Genomic DNA, 23,874 nt, shown 5'->3' on the forward strand with positions numbered 1-23,874 from the left:
AGACAAGCACAAACTAGACCACCTTCCTTAGATCTCAAGCCACCTTTGTCTTTAAAGAACCTCGATCTTCTTCTCCTTTGCAGATGGCAGCGGCAATAGCAATGAGGATGTGACCAACTTGCTGACCCCTACTAATGACAAATGCAAACCACTTAATCTAGAAAAGCTTCATTGATGTTGAATGCAAATCATCTCTTCCGCCTGTTGCTTTTGTTGTCTTTATGATTTCTTCTTCTTCTTCTTTACTGCATCTAGCTAAAGCCCAGTTCTTCATGATTTATTGTACTTCTTGTTTTTTGCATACGGCATCTAATTTTTCATTTTTGCTTTGATTTGGGTTGCGATTTTTGTATATGGCATCTAATTCTTACTTCAATCTAGGTTACAAGGGTGGTCCCTACTTTGATTTAGGTTAGGGCAAATTTTTTTAGGATGAGAGTATTTTTGTCTTTTCATATTTTTTACTAGTGAATAAAAATCATCTCTTAATTCTATAAACATATCAAATATACTTTTAAATCTCATATCCATATCTATATTCATTTTCATATCCATTTTTACTTCTATTAATATCATTTCCATTGTACCAAATGAGGGCATAATAATTTGCACTCATTGTGGAGGGTGGAAATTTCACTTTTTCAAATTCCACCCCAAACTAACCTCAAATGTTATAAAACAAATGTGTTATTTTGATAATTTCATTATTTATAAAATAAATAATATAAATTTTAGAAGTATGGGATGAATCACATTATTTATGATTTATGAATTATATAAAAGTTTAATTTACATGTATATATATTATCTTTAATATCTATATATTTATTATATATTTGATTAATAAATTAATATATTTGATATATATATATATGGGTACAGAGTTGATATTCATAACGTTTCACTGAGAGTGGTAATTAATTATTTTTTTAATAAATGGTAATTAATTAATTATCGCTAAGGGGACAGCTTGGATTTTGTCTGGGTCACTGCTCCGGATTTGATCCGACCCAGATTGACACATAGGGCATATTGGTAGTTTGATAGAAAGGCGAGGGCTTTTCAGTTTATAGAAATCCTATATATTGTTCTGTCTCCAGCAACTAGGGTTTTTTGAGTTGGAGTGGAAATCCGTGTTGGAGGCATTAGACTCGTGAAGCTGCAACAATGGTGGAGAAGACGGCGAAAGGGAGAAAGGAGGAGGTGGTCACCAGAGAGTACACCATCAACCTCCACAAGCGCCTGCATGGATGGTAACTTTTCAATTCTATCTCTTTGCTTTTCCATACTTGCTGAGATCCTACTCGATTCGTATGAAATTTTTGCTGTAAGACTAGTAAGAACTGTCAAGTCAATTTGGACGAGCTTTTGGGTCCATTGTCATCTTTTTCCTCGGTAGCGTGTATCTCTCACGGCCTTAAATTCCCTAGCGTTGTCTACTAAGTCCCAATACATGTTCTGATGTAGCTAACCGGTGTAATCTATCTTTTTCCCCTTCTGCGATTCGTTCTTACCTTGTAAATTTATAGATCTTAATGAGTCAGTGTAGGTTGAAGTTTGTTTAATTGCATCATCATTTTCGTATTTTTTTTCTAAAGGAAGTTTCTGAGGCATGCGTTGGTCGCTTTGACTTGTAATTGGGTATTTGGACTTTCGGCTGCTAGGATTAAGTTAAATATGTGATTTATGTTTGTGGTTGTCTTAGTTGGAGCTTTTGATCCAGCAATTAGAGTAAACTGATATGACTTAATTTGTATCGACCTGGCTGTCAAATAAATTGCTTCCTGTTTGTGCCATTTATTTTTGCTTTCTTGGTTCAGATATAGATGATAAGCTTCAACCTCTCTTAGAGTGAAATTGTTTACAGGATTCTATCGGTAGGTCCTAGTGAATCATGAGCTTGCAACTAGAATAGTGGGCAATACTAAAATTGTGACTATTCATTGGTCCTTCCTTGAGTAGCAGTTCAGCTGCTAGAATGATCTTAAAGACGAGTATGTTTTTTCTCTTTGTGATTGTCCTAGATGAAGTTTTTGGACTCGTATGTTGTGCAAACTGATACTGGTTAGATGTAGATGCATAATCATAGCAATTATCGCAATCTATTAACAGTGTATTCTCTGTATCTACTGAACATTAAATAGATTACTTCCTATTTGTGCTAATGTGTTATTATCATATATTGTATCAATAGGCCTAGTAGTGTGCTTGCGGGAGCGTTTAGAACTCTGTACCCAAAGCCCATGGATGAATGAGCCTTTTGAAACATGAGCTTTGGACTGGCATATGACCTAGCTGTTCAAAGTAGTTCATTTTGTTTACAACATGTTGATCAAATTCTTCAGTTAAATCATGTTCTGTTTTTATGAGCTTCAGGAGAAAGCTCATTGTGGGGAAAAATTTATGGCTGGACATGACTAGATTTCAATATCAGTGCCATATTGCAAGTCCTTTTGTTTCTTTCTCTGTCTAATGCATATTTTCTGCCCTCTAATTGCATACAGCACATTCAAAAAGAAGGCTCCAAAGGCAATCAAGGAAATTAGAAAGTTCGCCCAGAAGGCTATGGGAACATCTGATGTGAGAGTGGATGTCAAGCTTAACAAGCATGTTTGGAGTGGTGGAATCCGCAGCGTCCCAAGGAGAATTCGTGTTCGCATAGCCCGAAAAAGAAACGATGAAGAAGATGCCAAGGAAGAGTTTTACTCATTAGTCACTGTTGTAGACATCTCAAGAGAAGAATTGAAAGGTTTGGGCACCAAGGTGATTGATGAAGAGGATTAATCTACCCAGCCTCCTTAGATGATAGTTACTTTATCCATTTTTGGCTGTGTTTTTATTTAATTGCTGAGGTACATTTGACTGCTTTGAATACGCCTTTGTTGTTACCTGCAACGACAGGATTATGGAATTTTGTTGGATTTACTATTGCAGAGCGTTAAGTTCCATGTTTCCCGTGCTTATTTTGTCTTGTCAATCTCATTTTTTATTGCCTGTTTCAATTTAATAATGTCTGTTCCGTTGTCAATCTAACCCTCTCCTTAAGAAGTACCATCCGTCTTTATTAAGCAATACCTAGGCAGTACGATCCTTAAAATGGTGCATTTCTAGGTAAAATATTATTCAGTGCATCTTTAGCCAAAGGCATGCTTTCCCTTGGAAGCGTTTCGAATACGTTTTTTGTGGTATACGACTGGTCGATATAAACTAGGTATGCTTTATGAAAATCATCTCATCTATCCGTATTTTATTATTTATTGTTTTGGAGAAATCATCAACTATTTAGATTGAGATTTGATTTACTACAAACATTGCAAGGTCTCAAGTTTAAATGTTCTTTCAGCCTAGGACATTGTAAACCGTTGTCAATTAAATCAACATATACGTATTTTTTTATTGATTATTTATTTCATAATAAATTTGTATTATGAATATTATTAACCCATTAAAATTTACTTTTTTTGTTTAATTTGATAAAAATATTATTAAGTATTTAAGGTTTGTCCAATAAATTATAATTAAGAATGTAATACGTTAATGCAAATGGTCTTATTATTATGATACTAATTATTCTTGTTAATCGTTCTCTAAATTGTGTTAACGATTCTCATATCACACTAGTACGAAAAATTCTTTTCACGATGAGCATTCAGCAAAGTAAGAAAAAGCCACCTAAAAATTTAATGAACTACACTTGTTTACGTAGATTAAAAATTTTGTACGAATTTCTGGCTGTGGCCTTCTCTTTTGTGTTAAAAATAGAAATTCACCTAATTGCATGTAAAACTTGGTAGCAACTAAGAATGAGTTTCTTTCCCCTAACATAGAAGTTCAGTTTAGCAGAGTTAGTAGATTTTAGCTTAGATGAATGTTATATAAAATACAGTAACATTAAACTAACTTGTATTCTAATAAGGAATAATGTATTCATTCATTCATTTTTTTATTGCTCATAGTTATTTTTTTATGGACAACAATCAAATTTAAGGTATGGTTGAACACTATTTTAACAAAAATTCAAACATTAATTTGTTTTTGCTAGATCGAATTCTCAATTCATTTCTCTATTTTTAATTTTTATCTATGCTAGGATGCGGAAAACTAACGTTACCGAAGTTCTGTTGGCATTGTTTTTTTCTTCTCTCTCAACTCATTTTAAATTTTACCCATAGCCGAGCCTTTTTTTTTTTAAAAAAGAAAAAAGGAGACACACACTTATATAAGCATGTCAACACTAATTCTAAACTTGGAATCTCTTTTAAAAAAGTATGTGAGGCTGTTATAGAGATAGCTTGGTTTTGACTTTCCCTACTCATTAAAAACGAGTAAAGTATATAATGAAAAATAAAGAAAGAAAAGCTAATGATCACCACAGACGCTGACCACTGACAAGCAATTTTATTAAAATTGTTACGGAAATGTTTCTACATGATTTTTGTTTTAAGATTAACTCCTTCGACGCTGAAATAATTTGTTATTAGCGCGCGAAATTCAACCGTTATAGGTTGGTAGTTTATTCCTGAGACCCCTACTAGCTTATTCAATTTTGATGCTTTCTTCGCTTTTACTATGCATAAATCATGCGAGCACTGAAGAAGACATGTAGTTCTGTTTCTTCAAAAACTTCTCTTAAATTTCACACCATCTCGTGCCGAGAATCTCCACTTACGCGTCTGCTGGTTGCGTTGAATTCTTCACATTCTGTCTCCTGCTGCGGGGCGATTCATGCTCGAGTGTTCAAATCTCTGAATTACAGAGATGGTTTCATTGGCGACCAGTTAGTATCTACTTACATCAATCTGGGGTTCACAGATGACGCGGAAAAGCTGTTTGATGAAATGCCCCACAGAGACCTGGTCTCCTGGAATTCTTTGATTTCTGGGTTTTCAAAAAGAGGAGACCTTGGTAAGTGCATGAATGTATTTTTGAAGTTGAAATCTGAACTTACATGGGATATGAATGAGCTGACGCTTTTACCCATCATCTCAGCTTGTTCTTCTGCAAAAGGCCGGCATGAAGGTTGGTATCTTCATGGTAATGCAGTGAAATTGGGCATAAAGTTGGAATCCAAGATCGCTAATTCTCTTATAAATATGTATGGCAAGTTTGGCTGTCTTGGCTCTGCTTTCAGGCTATTTTGGGAAATCCCAGAACGAAATCTGGTATCATGGAATTCAATGGTGGCTATCTACGTCCAAAACGGGATCCCTAGAGAAGCTTTTCAATACTTTAATATGATGAGGCATAATGGACTCTTGCCTGACAAGGCAACAATTGTAGCCTTGCTTCAAGCTTGTGAAAACTTGCCTATTGGGAAATTAGCAGAGGCCATTCATGGTGTAATCTTAACCTGTGGTCTGAATGAAAATGTTACAATTGCAACCACGCTTTTAATCTTGTACTCAAAGTTAGGGAGATTACATGCTTCTCATAAGGTCTTTACGGAGATTGGTAAGCCTGATAAAGTGGCTTGGAGTGCAATGATCGCAGCTTATGCCATGCATGGGCATGGGAAAACAGCAATAGAATTCTTTGAAAGGACAGTAAGGCAGGGTATGGAGCCTGATCATGTTACTTTTACCCATTTGTTGAGTGCTTGTAGCCATTCAGGGCTTGTTGAGGAGGGAAAGTACTACTTCTATATCATGTCTGATGTTTATGGAGTTCAACCCAGATTGGATCATTATTCTTGTATGGTAGATCTTCTTGGCCGCTGTGGTCTGCTCAGTGATGCTCATGAGCTGATTAAGAACATGCCTTTTGATCCTAATGCTGGAGTCTGGGGTGCTCTTCTTGCTGCTTGTCGGGTTCACCGTAATATTGACCTGGGGAAAGAAGCTGCAGAGAAAATGATTGCTTTAGATCCATTAGATTCTAGAAACTACATTATGCTTTCAAACATATACTCTGCTGCGGGTTTATGGGATAATGCATCAAAAGTGAGGGCTTCGATGAAGGCTAAAGGTCTAATTAGAAGCCCTGGAATCAGTTTTATTGAGCATGGGAAGAAAATCCATCGATTTGTGGTGGATGATTATTCTCACCCTGATGCTGACAAGATACATGAAAAACTAGAAGAGCTGCTCAGAAAGATTCATGAGGCTGGTTTTGTGACAGAAACTGATTCTGTTCTTCATAATGTTGATGAGGAAGTGAAAATGGATATGATTTACAAGCACAGTGAGAAGATTGCCCTTGCATATGGCCTTCTGGTTACCAGCCCTGATGAACCATTAGTTATAATGAAGAACCTCAGAATTTGTCGAGATTGTCACAGCACTGCAAAGTTTGTCTCACTAATAGAGAAACGTACTATCATAATCCGAGATTCAAAGAGATTTCATCAGTTCTTGGATGGATCATGTTCATGTGGTGATTATTGGTAATTTTTATGGCTTTGATGGTGCTCAAATGATTGCCACAGATAGAAATGGCCATCATACAACAGTAATTTACCAGTGACTTGGTATTAACATGTTTTCTTCTCCATATTCATCCCACTTTTATTTTTCAGGTTTGCTTACCCTATACACAGAGAGGAAGGCAATTGAAATGTTTAGGATCAAAAGATATTCTCTTTTTGTAAATTGAAAACAATTGGATTAATCGCTGGATGTTCAGAAGTGGGCATTGGGAGCATTGTTAATCAAGATTATACCATCATTTGTTTGTGATTAATGAAATAAATAAGGACAAGGAAAGTTAATACATAGCCAATGGTGTCGAAGTCTAGTGGCATATATGCTCCCCTATAAGTGGGAGGTTGTGGCTTCAATCCCATTGATAACCTCAGGCTGTTAGTGTCTACCCTTCTAATTTTAAAAATGGGTAATACATAACTGGATTTTCTCCAACACTGAGACAAGATGATAGCTAAATGAAATAATGAATGGTTAGCTTACCAGCTACCTACCCCTTTGCCTCTTCATGTTGTTGAGAGAACATAAACTTAGTATAAGTTACTAAACATGAATTTGTTACATGCCTGGATGTTGCCAATGTTCTTTCTTCTTTCTTATCATTTGTTGATTTAAGATAATTTTCAGGTAACTAGTTTGGGGAGCCTCTACGGGCAGCCACATTCTTGAAGAAGACAATACTTGTTCAACAGAGAAATTGATTTTTTTCATTGCTGAAATGATGCTATGCAATACATAGACCTGACTGGAAAGGTGTTAATTGTACTCATAAGGTATGAGTACTGATGAAAATGGAGCATCACAGAAGAGAATCGTCCAATTTTTTCAGACAAGCATATTGATAAGGTGATAAACTATATTAGAATAATGCATCCACTGTATGTCAATTAGTAGATTGATTGGAATTATTTTTGCAGCTTACCAATCAAAGGTAAGCTTTTTGAACCTCATATCTGTTCGAAACACGCAAGGAACAAAAATTGTTCAATGATTTAATGTTTAATGGTGTTCTAAGTATGGTAATGTTACCTCAATAAAAGGAGGTGAAATTCCTACTTTGCCAAGAGACTACATTACATGATTGAGTCAATTTCTTGTTTTTTTCTTTTTTATAAATTTTACTCCTAATCTAATCCTTCATGATAAAAAAGGAAGACATACACCCACACACACACACACATGCACAAATATGTCAATGCCATGTTCAACTCATGATCTCTTTCAAACGAGGGAGGTGGCACTGCCTTGGATTATAAGTCTGTTCTACTTTTTACACTATTTTGGGTTTCAAGACTTGTTTATGCTGTAATTACAAGCTTCCATGATTAGTGAGATGCCTTTCTTATAGTCTCGCAATACAAAAATTTGATAAACCCAAAAAAATTATAACAAAAAACTTAGCATGTTATATAGGCAGCCATGGACGCTACACCAACAATGCAAGAAGTTATACATATTCTCTGTTTCCCTTCTCTCTTTCATCTTCACCGCTTTGTTTGTTTACAAGAACCTGCTGCGGGCAGAACAAAAAGGGACGGCCTTGAATTTGGATCTGAACTGCAAGCTGACATTGAGTGTGAAGCATTCAGGGGCTGTGGACAGAGTTCATCAACGGATGAAACCAACCTGACCCATTTGCTCTTAGCCGAGGTCTTGCCCTCCTATCCTACAAAACGGGTCAGTATGCTTGATGAGAGAGGTGCAATGACCTGAATCAAGGCTTAACGGGTGAGGGCCAAATGAGGATGAAGAAGAAGAGGAAAAGTTTATTGCAATTCTACCAATGCCATACTTTATATTCTGGATTTCTTATTTAAAATCCAAATGATGGCAATTGGTCTTTCATTATGCTTAAGTAGTGGTTAAATCGATTCAAATAGTTTTAAAAGTTAGTATGCCTGGAGGAAAAAGTGTCTGCTTTTTGGTCTACAATCATTTCACTATTCACTACTATCTTATTGTATATCACTGAGATTAAAGAGTGATTTGGTCATGGAGAGGTATGAAGAGGGCTGAATATAGCAATTGAAGTGTTTCAAGAATAGAAACTTGGCATTTAGCACAAGATTTGTCATTATAGAGTTCATCTAAACCACGATGTAACTATTCAGCTGTTCATTATTTAAAAAAAAAAAATTGGAGCGGTAATGGTAGCCAAAAAAATTTTTGCTTGAGGTTTTTAGTCCAAATTTTTATTCTTATGCTTATTTGAATAATCAAAGAATGTTCTAGTGTTTATAGGATTACCGACTGCATTTTGTTTTGCAATCCAAGGTTTGGGACCGTGAAAGGGTGGTTATAATTCCTGATCATTATATCTTCACAAGTGATCAACGTGCCAATTGCAATGTGGACATTTTAAGACATTTTTGCCAGGAACAAAAAATAAAGCACATATACGATATTGAAGATTTGAGTGATTTTAAGGTATGCTGTTATTTTCTTCAATATTAATTTGTTATTTTGGATTCTTAGAAGGCGCATGGTAATTTGTTATGGCTATGGCAAAGGAAGGTGGACTTATAACTGTGCAGGCAAGCCCGGATTACAAATGTTTGTGCCATGTTGCTCTTGCTCGGGGAACTCATTGCAGGCCGGGAGAGATTTCCTTGATCTACAAGAAAAAAACTAGTGGTTGACAGCATTTTGTTTCCCTCTTTTATTAACTCATTCTGTTTCTGCAGGTTCTTCTTTGTACTGGTTCTCACACTTGTACTGCTGGAGCATTTGGTCAGTTTGCTACAGGCATTGGTAATGCTGATGCAGGTTTTGTATTGGGGACGGGGAAACTTTTGCTCAAGGCTAGTTGGCTTTTCATTGTGATCTATATGATGCTTTTGCTATTTGTAAATAGTCACTGTATGATGTTTCATTCATCTTTACTGCCAAAAACTTGAGCTTCCCGTGCCAACTGTATCTGTTCTTGAATCTTGACAAATCTAGGGTGAAGTATAATCCTCTCCTTTTGCCTGTGTACTTTCTAAGTGCCTTACCCTTTACCTAATAAACTCATCTCATGTCTTCTAAGCTTGCATATATTTTACATACTGTAGCTATTTTGTGTTAGTGTTTCAAAAGTTTTAGAATATGATTTGGATCATAATATCATGTCTGTGTTTGTGCATTTTAGTATGTTTTAGCGCATCGACATTTAGATTTAGACTAACCTGAGATTCTAATTTTGTTCTTGTTCGAATACTCAAAGAGAAACCCCCATCTTGGAGAAGAACCTATAGACATTGAAGATTTGGTGAACATTGGAAAAAGATTTGGGCCGTATGTTCCTGCTGTTGTGCTTAATTTTTTTCCCAATGATGAAGATTTGGTAAGCATTGGAAAAAGATTTGGGCCGTATGTTCCTGCTGTTGTGCTTAATTTTTTTCCCAATGAAATCAAAGCATTTGAATTGGATTGTTTAATGCCACTTTGCTTCTTCTTTTTCTTTCAACCAATTGAAATTGCCAAGTGCTTGGACTCTCATATGTTTCACATGGCTTGTCTTTACCTCAGGTGTCCCCACTACTTATCAAAAGAACTCCACAAGGCTGCTGATATAGTGTTTGCACCATGCAACTATCTTATTGATCGTGGATCTAGAAAATCTCTGAATATTTCTTGGGAATATAGCATTGATGGAAACCTTGCTGATATATTAATAAAAAGCTGTGATAATAAGAAATACAATAAAAGTTACTGATTAAGTCTTTAACCTTTGTGGGAGAATTAAAGACTCAACCCAGTAGTCACAACCCAAGATCACACTCACTGAACATAGAACGAAGAAAAATGAAGAACAGAAAGAAACCACACTTTTTCCTTACCTCCTGCACACTCCCATACCACCATTATATGTCAGAATTCGTTGCATTGGTCCCCTCTCTTGTTTCTGCCAACTCATCTCTCTTGTTTTTGTTTTTCTCCTACTATAATGTTGGGCTAATGTCTCAGGCCCAATATTTCGTCAGACCCATCAAGCATTCTCATATATGATGAAGCTCATAACCTGGTAAGAATATATGTTTGTGACTGGGGTTTGATTTTCTCCATAAACAAAATTTTGAAATGTTTGTACTACGTATATTGTTTTGTTATCGTAAAATTCAAGAGAGAATAGATAAAAGAAGTCTTTGAATGTGTGTGTATCCTATCCTTATTAAATAATAAATAACTAATTTGACGAGATAATAACTAACTTAATATAATAACTTATTTGAGTAACTAACTCTGAAGATAATAACTAATTTACAATTTAAGCAAGTAACTAAATATTTATCACGTATTCTTACAGTCCTCTTTAGTTCTGTGTTCTGCATTTTTTATTTATAGTTTGCTTATGTGATTCAAATTTTCTTGTCATCAATCACTTGCTGACTTTTTATCTTTATGCGGGAAAGCTTATGTGCTGATGCTGCCTCTTTTGACTTTCCTTTTTGGCTTCTAACAGCTTGCATTTCTGAGGCTCAAAGTTGTGTTGACCTTTGTATAGGCAGAAGAGACAAATTGAATGATAAGTCATGGAATCCAGATAATTTTGCTATCCTTAAAGGTGAACTTGATCCTTAGAGTATGCTCTTGAAGGTTCCTATTTATATGTGATGATATCAAGATGCATGCTTTTTGTTGTTTTTCGTACCATTATTGAGGGCTAGTTGTATTATCTAACGCTTTCTGGTTATATCTGTGGTGAGGCAGGAAATTACATCTATATAACATTTCCATGTTCTAAATTTTTGTCTAAATGATTTGAGACTAGTGGTGTTTTTGCTGGCCTCTTTTTTAATATTTTATAATATTGCATCACTGCTTATAGTACTCAATTATTTTTTGCTGCACTTCTACTAAAACTTGAAAAGTGAATTGCTGACGTATTGACTTTAGCCCATTAACCCACAACAAACCATTTAGATTCTTGCCACTGAATGTCCATGAATCATGGCCTATTAACTAGCAAATATCCCATACATTTCTTCCCAAGACTCATGGGATTCCAACAAAAACAAAACAGATACCAAGGGGAATCCCTTTTCTATAGCAGTATAGGTAGACCAGAAAGTTTGATTTGTTCTTTTTATTCTCACTACATTACTTTTCTGTTTATACTTCCTGAACTATGCTCTAAAAATGCAATATAATAGATATGATCAAGGTTAGTTGTTCCTTTTGATATTTTAAAGATCAAACCCTCTGAACCATAGTCTGTAATCTTGTTTTTGAAGATACTCTTTTCATTCTATGGACACTGAAAGTTGTTTCTCATAGAACTATGTGGTGCTACAGGTGTAGACATTCCTTCAACTTTCTGTTATTATGATTTAAAATTTTGATGCTGTAGGTAAGGCTTCAAGGGTCCTTAGTTGATGGTGCTTTAATCCAGGAATAGCTATGGAAGTTTTTCCTAAGTTGGGCGTTGGCTCTGTTACATTGACTTCTGGCACATTATCTCTCGTGGAATCTTTTGCTCAGGAGCTGAAAATGTTAGAGTCATTTTTGTTATTTTATTTTATTTGATAATATCATTGTTGTCATCATACTTAACAGAGTGGATTCTGGTCATGTCAGAGATTTTCCTATTCGGGTAGCAAAAAGGCATGTGATAACCTTAAATCAGGTATGGGCTAGCGTTGTACCAGTTGGTCCTTCGGGGTGTACTTTTAACTCTTCCTACTGCACACATTATTCTATAGAGTACATGCAGGAGCTTGGTAATGCAATTGGTATGCGGCATTAATTATTTTTTATGTTGAGCTTGTTAAATTTAAGCTTTATGTGTTAATTGTCTCACCATTTTGGAAGCAACTGTCTTGTTATAATAATGAGAGTTCTTCATTTTAATCACTATTAGTGACAGGAACATCACATTCTTGTCATGGCTTAGTCCTGCTTTTTGCATCTAGAAGTATTTCAAATTTTGGAGTGCTTTGTAATGACTCTTAATGCCATCAAAGTTTCCTGTTTATGCATGTCTACACATAATATTGATAGTTTGCTATTGTTACTTGTGGGAATATTAGATTATTATTGTCAATAATTAGTAGTTATTAGTATCATTCATTAGGCTTTATTATTATTTATTAGACTTCATCTCTCTTGATGTATATATATAGGATCTATTTGTACATATACATGAATATATAAGAAATATTATTCTCTCCAAAGATCCACATGGTATCAGAGCCATGCCAATTTTTTAGGGTTTCGGGTTATGGATCGCATATTGCAGTTTGTACAATATTGTGGGGCGTTCATACGATTGTTGCTGGAGGCTTTGTTGACCTTCACTGCCAGCCCTATGAGGAAGAGGAGGCTCCGATCAGCCAAACCTAGAAACATCACGACTAACGGTGGCGCATGTGAGTCACACACGCCTCAACAGTCTTTGGCGCCAAAGACGCTTCATTAGCACGTGAGGGAGCGTGCGTGGTTCAGTATGGCTTTGATGATTTCCTCCGGCGTTGACTTGAAGATTCTGGCTAGATCTTAGTATGTCCTCCGTCTGGGCAACCTTCGTTCATGGACTCTGGCTTTATCCCATTATGTTCTGTACTGCTTTCCCATTTTAATGGGTCTGTGGTGTTTAATTTGTCTTGGATATGGGAGTCGATTTATGTCTGACATTATAGGAATGATAATATTTCTATGTTTCATATCAAAAGTTGCCAAAGCTACACTTGTTGCATTAGTGGCGAAAAAAGGTTCCTTCCTTCAGGCTTTAACAACATCACACAATAGAATAGTGTGAATTGTTGACTTTAGAGCCTCCAACCACATGAAAAACTACCATGAATTGTTTACCGCTTATGCCCCGTGTGTTAGGAATATTAAAATCAAGATTGTAGATGGCTCATTAACACCTGTAGTGGGAAAAGGGAGCATTCAGATTTCAGATTCTATAGTGATGGAATCTATACTTCATGTGCCTAAGCTTGATTGCAATTTACTTTCAGTTAGCCAATTGACCAAGCAATCAAATTGTTATGCTAAATTTCTCCCCTCTTGTTGTGTGTTTCAGGATCTATCATCTAGAGTGACAATAAAAAATATTAAGGAGTATGAGGGGCTTTACTATTTTGAAGTCTCCATCCGAGCAAGTAACTCCTCAATTGTTGGTAATTCTACATCCTCCTCTAAAGTTAATGATTTTATGTTGTGGCATAAGAGGATGGGTCATCCTAATTTTCATTATCTTTAATGATTGTTTCCAACTTTATGTCCCAACTTGAATATTAATGACATTCATTGTGAAGTGTGTGAGCTTGCCAAACATCACAGAACGTCCTTTTCTAAAGCAAAATACACACCTATCAAACCTTTCACAACTATTCACAGTGACTTGTGGGGACTATCTCATACACCCAAAGCAACATGGTTCATTTCCTTTATTGATGACCACACTCACGTTTGTTGGGCTTACCTTTTATGAAATAAATTAGAGGCTGTATCCATGTTCATAAATTTCTTCAACATGATCAAAACTCAGTTTAATACCACCATCCAAGTTTTACACACCGACAATAGCACTGAGTACTTTAACCAATCTTTGAATACCTCTCTCTAATTGCACGGTATTGTGCATACCAGTTCTTGTGCTTATATACCCTAGCAAAATGGGTTACAGAAAGGAAAAATCGCCATATTCTTGACGTTGCTAGAGCACTCATGTTGACCTGTAATGTGCCTAAGTTTTATTAGGCAGATGCTATTTTGACTACAACTTACTTTATCAACCGTATGCCCAGTTGGGTCTTATCTTTTGAAACCCCTCTCCACAAATTGTGAAGTATTTTCTCCACCTCCTAAATTGAAACCAATCTTTCGTTTCGTGTGTTTGGTTGCATAACATTTGTCTATAACCACCAAAGTACCAAACTTGAACCTCGAGCCACCAAGTACATATTCCTTAGCTATTCTCCTACCCAAAAAGGATACAAATATTTTGACCCTATCACAAAACACACGTTTTTTAGCCTTGATGTCACCTTTCATGAAGCTACTCTATTCTATCCCAATTCTTCAATTCAGGAGGAGAACATAGGTGAATCTTAGACCTGGGAACTAGAATCGAACATAGAATATGTATTTCTTGAGCCACTACCTCTTATAATAGAACTATCACCCTTATCAACACCAACCTCTTTTCTTATGCCAAGATTTGAGGAAAACAATAAAGCAGAGGAAGATGTAGAAAGGCCATAAAAGGGAAAGTTATTGGTTTACACTTGAAAAAAAGAAATCCAAAGATAGTAAGCAATTTATACCTGAGGCACCAAGAGAGTCAGAACCAGAGATAGTTCTTGGAGTTGATGTACCAAAGACAGATCCATCTAGTGAGCCAGATGATTTAGAATAAGGAAGTGAACCTGTTGATCTTGATCTACCTATTGCTCTCTGGAAACAACCTCGGTCTTACACTTTACATCTAATTCAGAAGCATATATCCTATAAGGCTCTCTTTTCGAGTTACCAGCCTTTATCACTAATTTGGATAAAGTTGTTATTCCTAACAACATCCAAGAGGCACTGTGAATACTAAAATGGAGAAATGCAGTTATGGAGAAAATGAGAGTTTTGAAAAATGAAACATGGGAGATTGTTAAAAGACCTAGAGGTAAGAAATTGGTTAGTTACAAGTGGTTCTTCACCCCGAAGTATAAGGTTGATAGCACACTTGACAAGTTAAAGGCACGATTAGTAGTAAGAGGTTTTACCCACACATGTAGTATAGACTATAAAGAGACGTTTGCACCAGTTGCAAAACTAAACACTATCAGAATTTTATTATTAGTAGCAGCTAACCTTGAATGGTCACTCCATCAACTAGATATCAAGAATGCCTTTCTAAATGGAGAATTAAAAGAAGTCTACATGACTCTACCTCCGAGTTTGATAAAGGAAGAAGTGACAAAGTATGTTGGCTGAAGAAATCCCTATATGGCTTGAAACAATCACTTAGAGCATGATTTGATAGATTCTCAAAGGTTCTGAAGTCAGAAGGCTATAAACAAGGATTATCAAATCATACGATGTTTGTTAAGATTGAGAAAGCCAAGAAGTACATCTTTATTATATATGTAGATGATATAATTCTTACAGGAGATCATGTTGAGAAAATAACAAGGATAAAGATTGTCCTATGTAAAGAATTTGAAGTCAAGGATCTTGGGAACTTGAAATATTTTCTTGGGATGGAAGTTGTAATGTCAAAATAAGGCATATATGTGTCTCAGAGGAAGTATGTACTTGATCTTTTGAAGGAAATTGGCATGTTAGGTTGTAAACCTAAGGAAACTCCTATTGTGGTCTCGAGAAAGAAGAAGAACTCTGAGAAAAATAGTAAGGAGGTCAGAAGGAGAAGACAACTCTAATGATGAGGTTGAAGAAGAAGAAGGCAATGAAAAAGAAGAAACTATTGATAAAGACATATATCAAAGAATGGTTGGGAAGTTGATTTATCTATCCTATACATGGCTGATATTGCTTTTGTTGTCAGTATAGCGAGTTAATACATGTGTGATCCAAAGAAGAAACACTTGAAAGCTGTATATAGGATTCTTAGATACCTTAAAGGTACACTTAGTAAGGGATTACTATTTAAGAAGCATGATTAGAAGACAATTGAGATCTATACAGATGCAAATTGGGGGGGACCTATGCAGATAGGAGATGTACCTTTGGCTATTGCTCGTTGGTGTGGGGAAACTTAGTAACTTGGAAAAGTCAAAAGTAGACAGTTGTATGTAAAAGCAATGCTGAATCAGAATTGAGAGTATTAGCTCAAGGAATTATAGAAGAACTTTGGATAAGAAGGGTCATGGAAGAAATGCAAGTCAGAGTAGATCCACCAATGAAGTTGTATTGTGATGATAAGGCTACCATAATCATGGCGTTGAATCCTGTACAGCATGATAAATCTAAACATATTGAAGTGGATGGACATTTTATCAGAGAGAAAGTAAAGGAAGGTAGTATATGCTTGACATATCTACCTACAAAGTTACAAGCTGCGGATTTGTTGACCAAGGGGCTACCTAAGCTTGCCTTTGAGAGTTGTACGAGCAAGTTGGATATGATTAGCATTTATGATCCAACTTGAGGGGGAATGTGGGAATGTTATGTTATTATTGTCAATAATTAGTAGTTATTAGTATCATTCATTAAGCTTTATTATTATTTATTAGACCTTATCTCTCTTGATGTATATATATAGGATCTGTTTGTACATATACATGAATATATAAGAAATATTATTCTCTCCAAAGATCCACATTACTAAATTATGTCCTGGTATTTTGTGTTGCACGTGGACATTTTAGTTTTGGATATGAATTTATGATCTGACTCCAAGTGCTAAAGCTAGTCATGAGTTGATTATGTCATCGCTAGCTGATGACCTAAAAAAAGGTTAGGTATAATTTACAAGTGGTTATATATCCGTTGTAGATAGCAAAAGGAGCCAAAAGAGGATCTATATTGAACACTCAAACTTACAAGAATGGATTGAATGCATTCTTAGGGTTGGATATATTTACCTGTGTGGCTTTTTTTTTTTAGAAGATGCATTTTGAGATGAGATATGGTTATAATTATAGTAATCAGGATCATGAATATGATTGTCAGATCATTCAAGCTCGCAATTTAGCAGCCTAACAGCTTGTCAGATTGTTTATCTTGGCTTCAGGATTGTGATGAATATTGTAGAACCTTGAGATAGATTGCCTAATCTTTGCCATCCAGGATGCCTTGATTTTTTTTGCCGCAAAATGTGGAGATGCTATTTCAAAAAAGAGGCAGAGGTTAAATTTTCTTTGCTTTGTGTCCTCCTTTTGTCATTTGAGCTTCTGGTTCTTTCTCTTTTGGTACCATTGTCTAATGCTTTCTTCGTGCTCATCGGGGTTAGTTCTTTCTTATTTCTGCCTGCTGGAGCTAGATGGTTTTCTATTTTCAGTTCTGATGTGAGTTTGTTTTCAGAAGAGAAAGTGAAGTTAAGACTAGCTGTGGGTGCTTAATTGTCTTCTCATGGAATGAAGACTTGTTTGTTTTTCAATCTTGTGGTTGTCCTGCCCATATTTAATGTGTTGTCAGTATTAGACAACATGGGTTCTCCTAAGATTGCTTAAGTTTACCCATGTATATAATATATTATTGACATTGTGTTTATTTTGTGTTTATGCTTGTTGTTTGATGGTTTTATGAGTATTTTTGATTGTTTTATGATACAGTAGCAACAATAACAACAAGCCTTATCTCATTAGGTGGGGTTGGCTACATGAATTATATGACGTCATTGTGCTTTATCATTTATTAAGTTTTTAAAAATATTGTTAATTAAAAGGTCTCGCTCAACAACCTCCAAAGGTGTTTTCTTCAGTTTTCCTTTACCCTTCTTGACAGAGCTCAAAGTCATTTATTTCATTCTCCTCACAGGTGCCTCCCGTGGTTTTCTTTGTACATGTTCGAACCACCTCAAATGATTTTCTATCATTTTTTTAATAGGTGCCACGCCCATTTTTTCCCATATTTGCTCATTTTAAATTTTATTTTTATGTGTATATCCATACATTCATCTTAATATTCTCATTTATGTTACTTTAATTTTATGCTTTTGCTATTCCATCAAAGCTCAACATTCACTACCATATAAAAATGTTAGTTTTATAGCAGTTTGATAAAACTTTTCTTTAAACTTATCAAGTATCTTACGATTACAGATAACTCCTTTAATCTTTCTCTAATTAAACTACCTTGCTTGTATCCTATGTGCAATATCTCCATCAAATTTCTCATTTTGTTGAATAATCTCTTCCAAATATCTAAACTTTTCTACTTGAGGTGTGGTCTAATCACCCAATTTTACTTCCAAATTACTACTTATTGACCCCTTATCAAAATTACAATATAAATATTCTATTTTACTCTTACTTAGGTGAAAACCTTTTGACTCTAATGTCTTCCTCCATAACTTAAGTTTACAATTTATCTCTTCTCTTGTTTCTGTAATAAGAACTATATTATCTGTAAAAAGCATGTATTTAGGAATTTCCTCTTAAATATGCTCAATCAAAATATCTAAGATTAGATCAAACAAATAAAGACTCAAAGATAATTCTTGATGCAGTCCAATCTTTATAGGAAAATTTTTTGTTTCACCACTAAACATTCTTATATCAGTTGTTGTCCCCTCATACATGTCTTATATAGCTCGAATATAGGCAATTTAGACACCTTTCTTTTTCAATGCCTTTTAAAGTACTTCTCTTGGTATACAATCATAAATTTTTTCCAAATCAATGAAAACTATATGTAAATCTTTACCTTTACATCGATACTTTTTCATTAATCTTTTTAGTAGATAAATTAATTTTGTAGTCGCCCTCCCTGGCATGAAGTTGAACTAATTCTCAAAAATGTCAGTTTCCAATTTCAACCTATGCTCAATTACTCTTTTCCATAATTTCATAGTATGACTTATAAGTTTAATCTCTCTATAATTAACACAATTCTAAATATCTTCTTTATTTTTATAAATAGGAATTAAGGTGCTTCTCCTCCAATCGTCCGACATTCTCTTGGATTGTAAGATCACACTAAATAACTTAGTTAACCACCGCACTCTTCTTCACCCAAACATTTCCACATTTTAATAGGGATACAATCAGGTCCATTGGCTCTACTACTTGCCATTTTCTTAAGAGCTTCTCTCACTTTCCAAGCTCGCATTTTTTGATAAAATGACAAATTTTGCTCTTTTTTAGGAGTTACTAAATTTTTCAAGTTAATTGATAAACCCCCATCATTATTGAAAAGTTTAGAAAAGTATGTCTCCCATCGATCTTTAATATCATTATATGTGACTAAGACATTTTTATTTTCATCCTTTATACACCTTACTTGTTCCAAATCTATTGATCTTCTTTCCTTACTTTTAGCAATCTTATAAATTTTTTATTTTTCATCCTTTATCCCACGACCATTATAAAACTCTCCAAATGCTTTTGAATGAGCTTTACTTATGGCCTTCTTAGTTTCCCTTTTAGCTATACGATACCTTTCCCAATTTTTATTATTATTGCATAAATAGATGGCTTTGAAACACTCCTTTTTATATTTGATTTTTTTTTGTACGCTATCATTCCACCACCAAGACTCCTTATTTCTCAAACCAAAACTTATTGATTCTCCCAAAACTTTTTTTGCAACCTTCCTTACCTTTACAGCCAAGTCTTTCCATAAGGTATTAGCACTTTCTCGAGACTCCCAAATTCTTTTGGCCAAGTTTGTTGAAAATTTCTTTCTTTTTACCTTTTAATTGCCACCACCTAATCCTTAAACTTATTACTTGTCGACGCTTTTAGTTTTTACTCATAATAGACATATCAAGGACAAGGACCCTGTGCTGTATTGTAACAACATCCCCAAGAATTATCTTACAATTTTTACAAAATTTTCTATCCGTGTTCCTTACCAAAAAGAAATCAATTTGTGACCTTAAAGCTTTGCTTTTATAAGTGATGAGATGCTTATTCCTCTTCTTGAAATAGGTATTAGCAATCTTGAAATCATACGTCAAAGAGAAATCAAGGATATGTTGCCCTTCATTATTTAGTTCTCCACAACCCAGACCATCATGCACCTTCGTATAATGACCTGCCTCCCTCCCAACATGTCCATTAAAATCACCTCCAATAAAGATCTTTTAATTATGTGGTATGCTTTTGATCAACCCCTCTAAGTCTTCCCAAAATAATTGTTTATGACTAGCTTCTATCTTAACTTAAGGTGCATAAACGCTAACAATATTGATAGTTTTCTGTTTGATGATCATTTTTAAGAAAATAATTCTGTCTCCAATTCTGTTAACTTTTACCACATTCTTTTTTCACTCCTTATCGACAATAATACCTACCACATTACGTGTGTTTACTTTCCTAGTATACTAGAGTTTAAAACCTTAGATATCCTTAACTTGTTCACTAGCCCATTTAGTTTCCTACAGGCATAAGATATTAATTTTTCTATAAATCATAACTCCTACCACAACTATAGATTTACCAATTAAGGTCCCAACATTCCAAGTATCAAGTATGATCTTGTTCACATGGACTAACTTCTTTAGTCACGCTTGTCCAAAATAATGTGATAGCTCTTGTTCATTTAACACTACATCCGGGCTTCTATGGGGCAGCCTTAACTCACTTATCATTGCACTCAAGCCATGCAACATGTTACTTACAAGTAAGGAGCTAGCATTAGCACAAAACATCTATTGTCTATATCTATGAGAGATTCAATAAAATTTTACGTTAGTTGTTGAGAGCCTAACACAACTCTCCTCTTTTATTCAGGCTTGGGACTGGCTATAAGACATAGGTGGAATTATATGATCTAAAATTTTATTTATGGTTAGTGTATATGATCTTGGATTTGATTGTGTTTAGATCTATTTTGTCCCTTGTTCGTCCTTTATAAGATTTTGATTACCTTGTACTTGAGCATCGTTTTGTTATATATTGGGCCATTTATCGTCGGAGACATTATTTTTGTTAGTTTAGTAGCTTATTCAATAATTATGTATTATAAATATTGTTAAATTAAGAAATACATGGATTATAACATTGTGAACTAGAGTTTTAGCCTCCATTTTATTTTTTCATGTCAAGAGCAATCTAATAATTTGACAATAGAAATTAGTTTTTCTACCAAGAGACTATACACAGTTAAAAAAAAAACTAAATGCTATACTGTGGGAATTATTTCTCAAAATACTACATCTAAAATCATATAGGAAGAGAATGCTTTTTAAAATTCATCAAATCAAGAACGGTTTCTTCAATACATCATTTCCTATGCTTCAAAACTTGTTCTTGGTAGGAACGATTTATCAACTATATACCCTGTTCCATCATATGATTTGTGTAATAAATTAGTAATCATTTGAATACAAATGATGAATAAATAATTGTTACTAATATGATTAAGGAATTGTTATAAGATGTATTCCCTCTATTAAAAAATGTAAGGCATTTTTAATCAAATTTCACCGCATTAATTTTTTAATTAATCATATTTTTTTATATTTATCCCTATTTAGTAGGGTTTTTCACCCTAAAATAAATATAAAATAACTTATTTAATAACAGCACTTTTGAAAAAAAAAGCAATGATTGTACTTTAAATTAAAAATGCTTTATATTTTTTAATATTTAACATTTCAAAAAATACTTTACATTTTTTTACGGTGGAAGTATTAAATTAAAAAATATTAATAATAAATAAATAATCATTAGGTTTTTATGAAAATTAATAATGAATGATTAAGTTATATGAATACAAAGCGACAATTAATTTACCTCATAAATAGTGACTTCCGATGTCATATCTTGTTCTCATTTTTATACATTATATCCATTGTTGTTGTATGTTCTTTTCTTCCTAAGATTCAAGTATTATCTAACTTTTAATGTAATAAATTAACTTACATAATTTCATAAATTATTATAAATTAATTATCTAAATTTTATATTTAAGACCAACCGAAGTATTATTTACATGTAATAATCTTTTTCATATGTATTTAATCTTTTTATTAATAAACTAACTACAATTATTCTTAGTGGTAGAACCACGTTGTCCTTAAGGAAGGCTAGGTTTCGCCACTCAATGCTATTAGGACTCTTTAGATTTCCTTTGGCTCATATATTTGTGATATGATTCACAATCCCAACAACTTCTGCCTTCTATATAATATATGTGTGTTTGTTTGTTGTCTAACCCCTCTCCCTAAACTAAAAACATATAAGAATTTGTCATGTTTGTAACATGCACATTTTTTCACATATTAATTATTATAAAAAATTGAGAATTTGTATAAATTAAGTTTTTTAACATGTCAAATATATAATTTTTTTATATTATTCATTTGATAAGTTTTTCCTATACTATTTATATTTGTTATGATTAATATTGTAGATATATAATTTCACATTTAGAATTGGAAGAATTTCATTTAAGGACCGTGGAAGGAAGATATCTTGAGGTGGCTCCCAAAAGATTGCAAAATTTTAGTTTAGTCTCCTAGGACTAAATTGAAGATAAGTTTGATGGGCAACGAGGTTTGCAAGGGGTATTGAATAATTAATGAGTGACACTGGGTGCTTACCAAGTGGTGTTCTGCTATTTCCCACGAACAAGATATGAAAGATTAAGCAAAGTCGTGAACATGTTTGGTCATTGTCCTCAAATTGACAACTGTCATTAATAAATTTACAATTGAAGTCGCGCAATTAACAACTGATGATAATATGTAAACACGGGTATGGTTTAGACGAGGTTTGCAAGGGGGTATTGGAGAATTAACAGGTGGCATTGAGTGACTAACATGGGTATTTACTTTCTTTAGTATTTGCACTGAGAGCAGCTTCGTCTTTTCCTCATCAAACTTATTTTCAATTTAGTTCTGAGAGATTGAACTGAAATTTTGCAATCTTTTGAGAGCTACCTAAAGATATTTTCCTTCTACAATCCTTAAATGAAATTTTCCCTTTAAAATTTTGTATATTATTTATTTGATAAGTTTTTCCAATATTATTTATATTTGTTATGATTAATATTATAGGCATATAATTCCATATATAATTTATAGATATATTTGTTATGATTAATACTATATGTAATTTATTCTCTCAACTTTTTAATGTAATAAACTTACATCAACAATTAATTAGTACAAATATTAAAAATAAATCAAAATATGGAAGAATGTATACTGATTTTAAAAATTTGACCCCTTTACATTTATGCTGATTCTATCCTTGATTATTCTATTAAAAAAATTAAATACATGTCTACATCTGCAATTAAAAAAAACTTAACATACAAAATATTAATGATTAAATATTAAGCTTTTACTAAAAAAAAGACTTTGATATAAAAGTTGAAAAAATATTAAGAAAGTGTACCTTAATCAGATGGAGAGTTAGGCTTTAAGCCGATAAAAAAGAAGAAACTGATTTCAAATTGTGATCCTAACACTAACACCATCAATTGGAGAAATGGAATAGAAAGAAAGAACTTTAAATTTTGCATAAGAGATAAATGAGAGAGCATGAGAAATGAAACAGGTAAGAGATAGAGCAAGAATGAAAAGTGTAAGAATAAAATGTTAGAATACTAGGCAAATAAGAGTAAATAATATTATATTCAATCTTGCTAATGTAGGAATAAAATGAGAAGCACATGTATTACCTCTAAACATATTAGAGAACCTCACAATATCTAGCCTCAATCTCGCTACCACCATTTTTATGTTTTCAATCCCTCATATAGCTAGTAAAATACACATGCACATGAATTTTCTAATCCCATGTGTGAAAAGCAAAAGCTAGAGAGTTCTTTGATAAATGAAGAAGGACTTGACAAAGTGATTGTGAAGGGAAAGAAAATAGGGATTCAAAATAAAATA

At 33.9% G+C, this 23,874-nt stretch overlaps 2 protein-coding genes across 10 annotated transcripts; both read left to right on the top strand.

Annotated features, from left to right (window-relative positions):
* Positions 1-1,096: 1,096 nt before the first annotated feature.
* Positions 1,097-2,963, top strand: LOC129313559 (60S ribosomal protein L31-like). The gene is made up of 2 exons (XM_054956786.1): positions 1,097-1,253; positions 2,505-2,963. Exons 1-2 carry the CDS (start codon positions 1,168-1,170, stop codon positions 2,782-2,784), a joined length of 366 nt encoding a protein of 121 aa, XP_054812761.1. The 5' UTR covers positions 1,097-1,167; the 3' UTR covers positions 2,785-2,963.
* Positions 2,964-4,287: 1,324 nt separating this feature from the next.
* Positions 4,288-12,157, top strand: LOC129313459 (pentatricopeptide repeat-containing protein At5g40410, mitochondrial). 9 transcript variants are annotated; one of them, XM_054956594.1, is made up of 9 exons: positions 4,288-6,466; positions 7,047-7,265; positions 7,927-8,147; positions 8,694-8,846; positions 9,104-9,170; positions 9,625-9,744; positions 9,930-10,425; positions 10,864-10,965; positions 11,752-12,157. In XM_054956594.1, the coding sequence occupies exon 1, from the start codon at positions 4,581-4,583 to the stop codon at positions 6,384-6,386; it is 1,806 nt and encodes a 601-aa protein (XP_054812569.1). In that variant the 5' UTR covers positions 4,288-4,580; the 3' UTR covers positions 6,387-6,466; positions 7,047-7,265; positions 7,927-8,147; positions 8,694-8,846; positions 9,104-9,170; positions 9,625-9,744; positions 9,930-10,425; positions 10,864-10,965; positions 11,752-12,157. The 9 variants fall into 9 exon arrangements, with proteins under 9 accessions (XP_054812569.1, XP_054812570.1, XP_054812565.1 ...); XM_054956595.1 differs by having other exon boundaries at positions 8,661-9,744; positions 10,368-10,425; XM_054956590.1 differs by having other exon boundaries at positions 8,694-9,744.
* The last annotated feature ends 11,717 nt before the right edge of the window (positions 12,158-23,874 follow it).

Source organism: Prosopis cineraria, unplaced genomic scaffold (genome assembly GCF_029017545.1).
Source record: "Prosopis cineraria cultivar Desert tree isolate PC_DT_omini unplaced genomic scaffold, ASM2901754v1 PC6, whole genome shotgun sequence".
NCBI lineage: Eukaryota > Viridiplantae > Streptophyta > Magnoliopsida > Fabales > Fabaceae > Prosopis > Prosopis cineraria.

Excerpts from the sequence above, each read along its gene's own strand:
- LOC129313459 (XM_054956595.1), top strand. The coding sequence starts at position 4,581 with ATGCGAGCACTGAAGAAGACATGTAGTTCTGTTTCTTCAAAAACTTCT.
- LOC129313559 (XM_054956786.1), top strand. The coding sequence starts at position 1,168 with ATGGTGGAGAAGACGGCGAAAGGGAGAAAGGAGGAGGTGGTCACCAGA. Across the intron at positions 1,254-2,504 it reads CACAAGCGCCTGCATGGATG|CACATTCAAAAAGAAGGCTC; the intron begins GTAACTTTTCAA and ends AATTGCATACAG.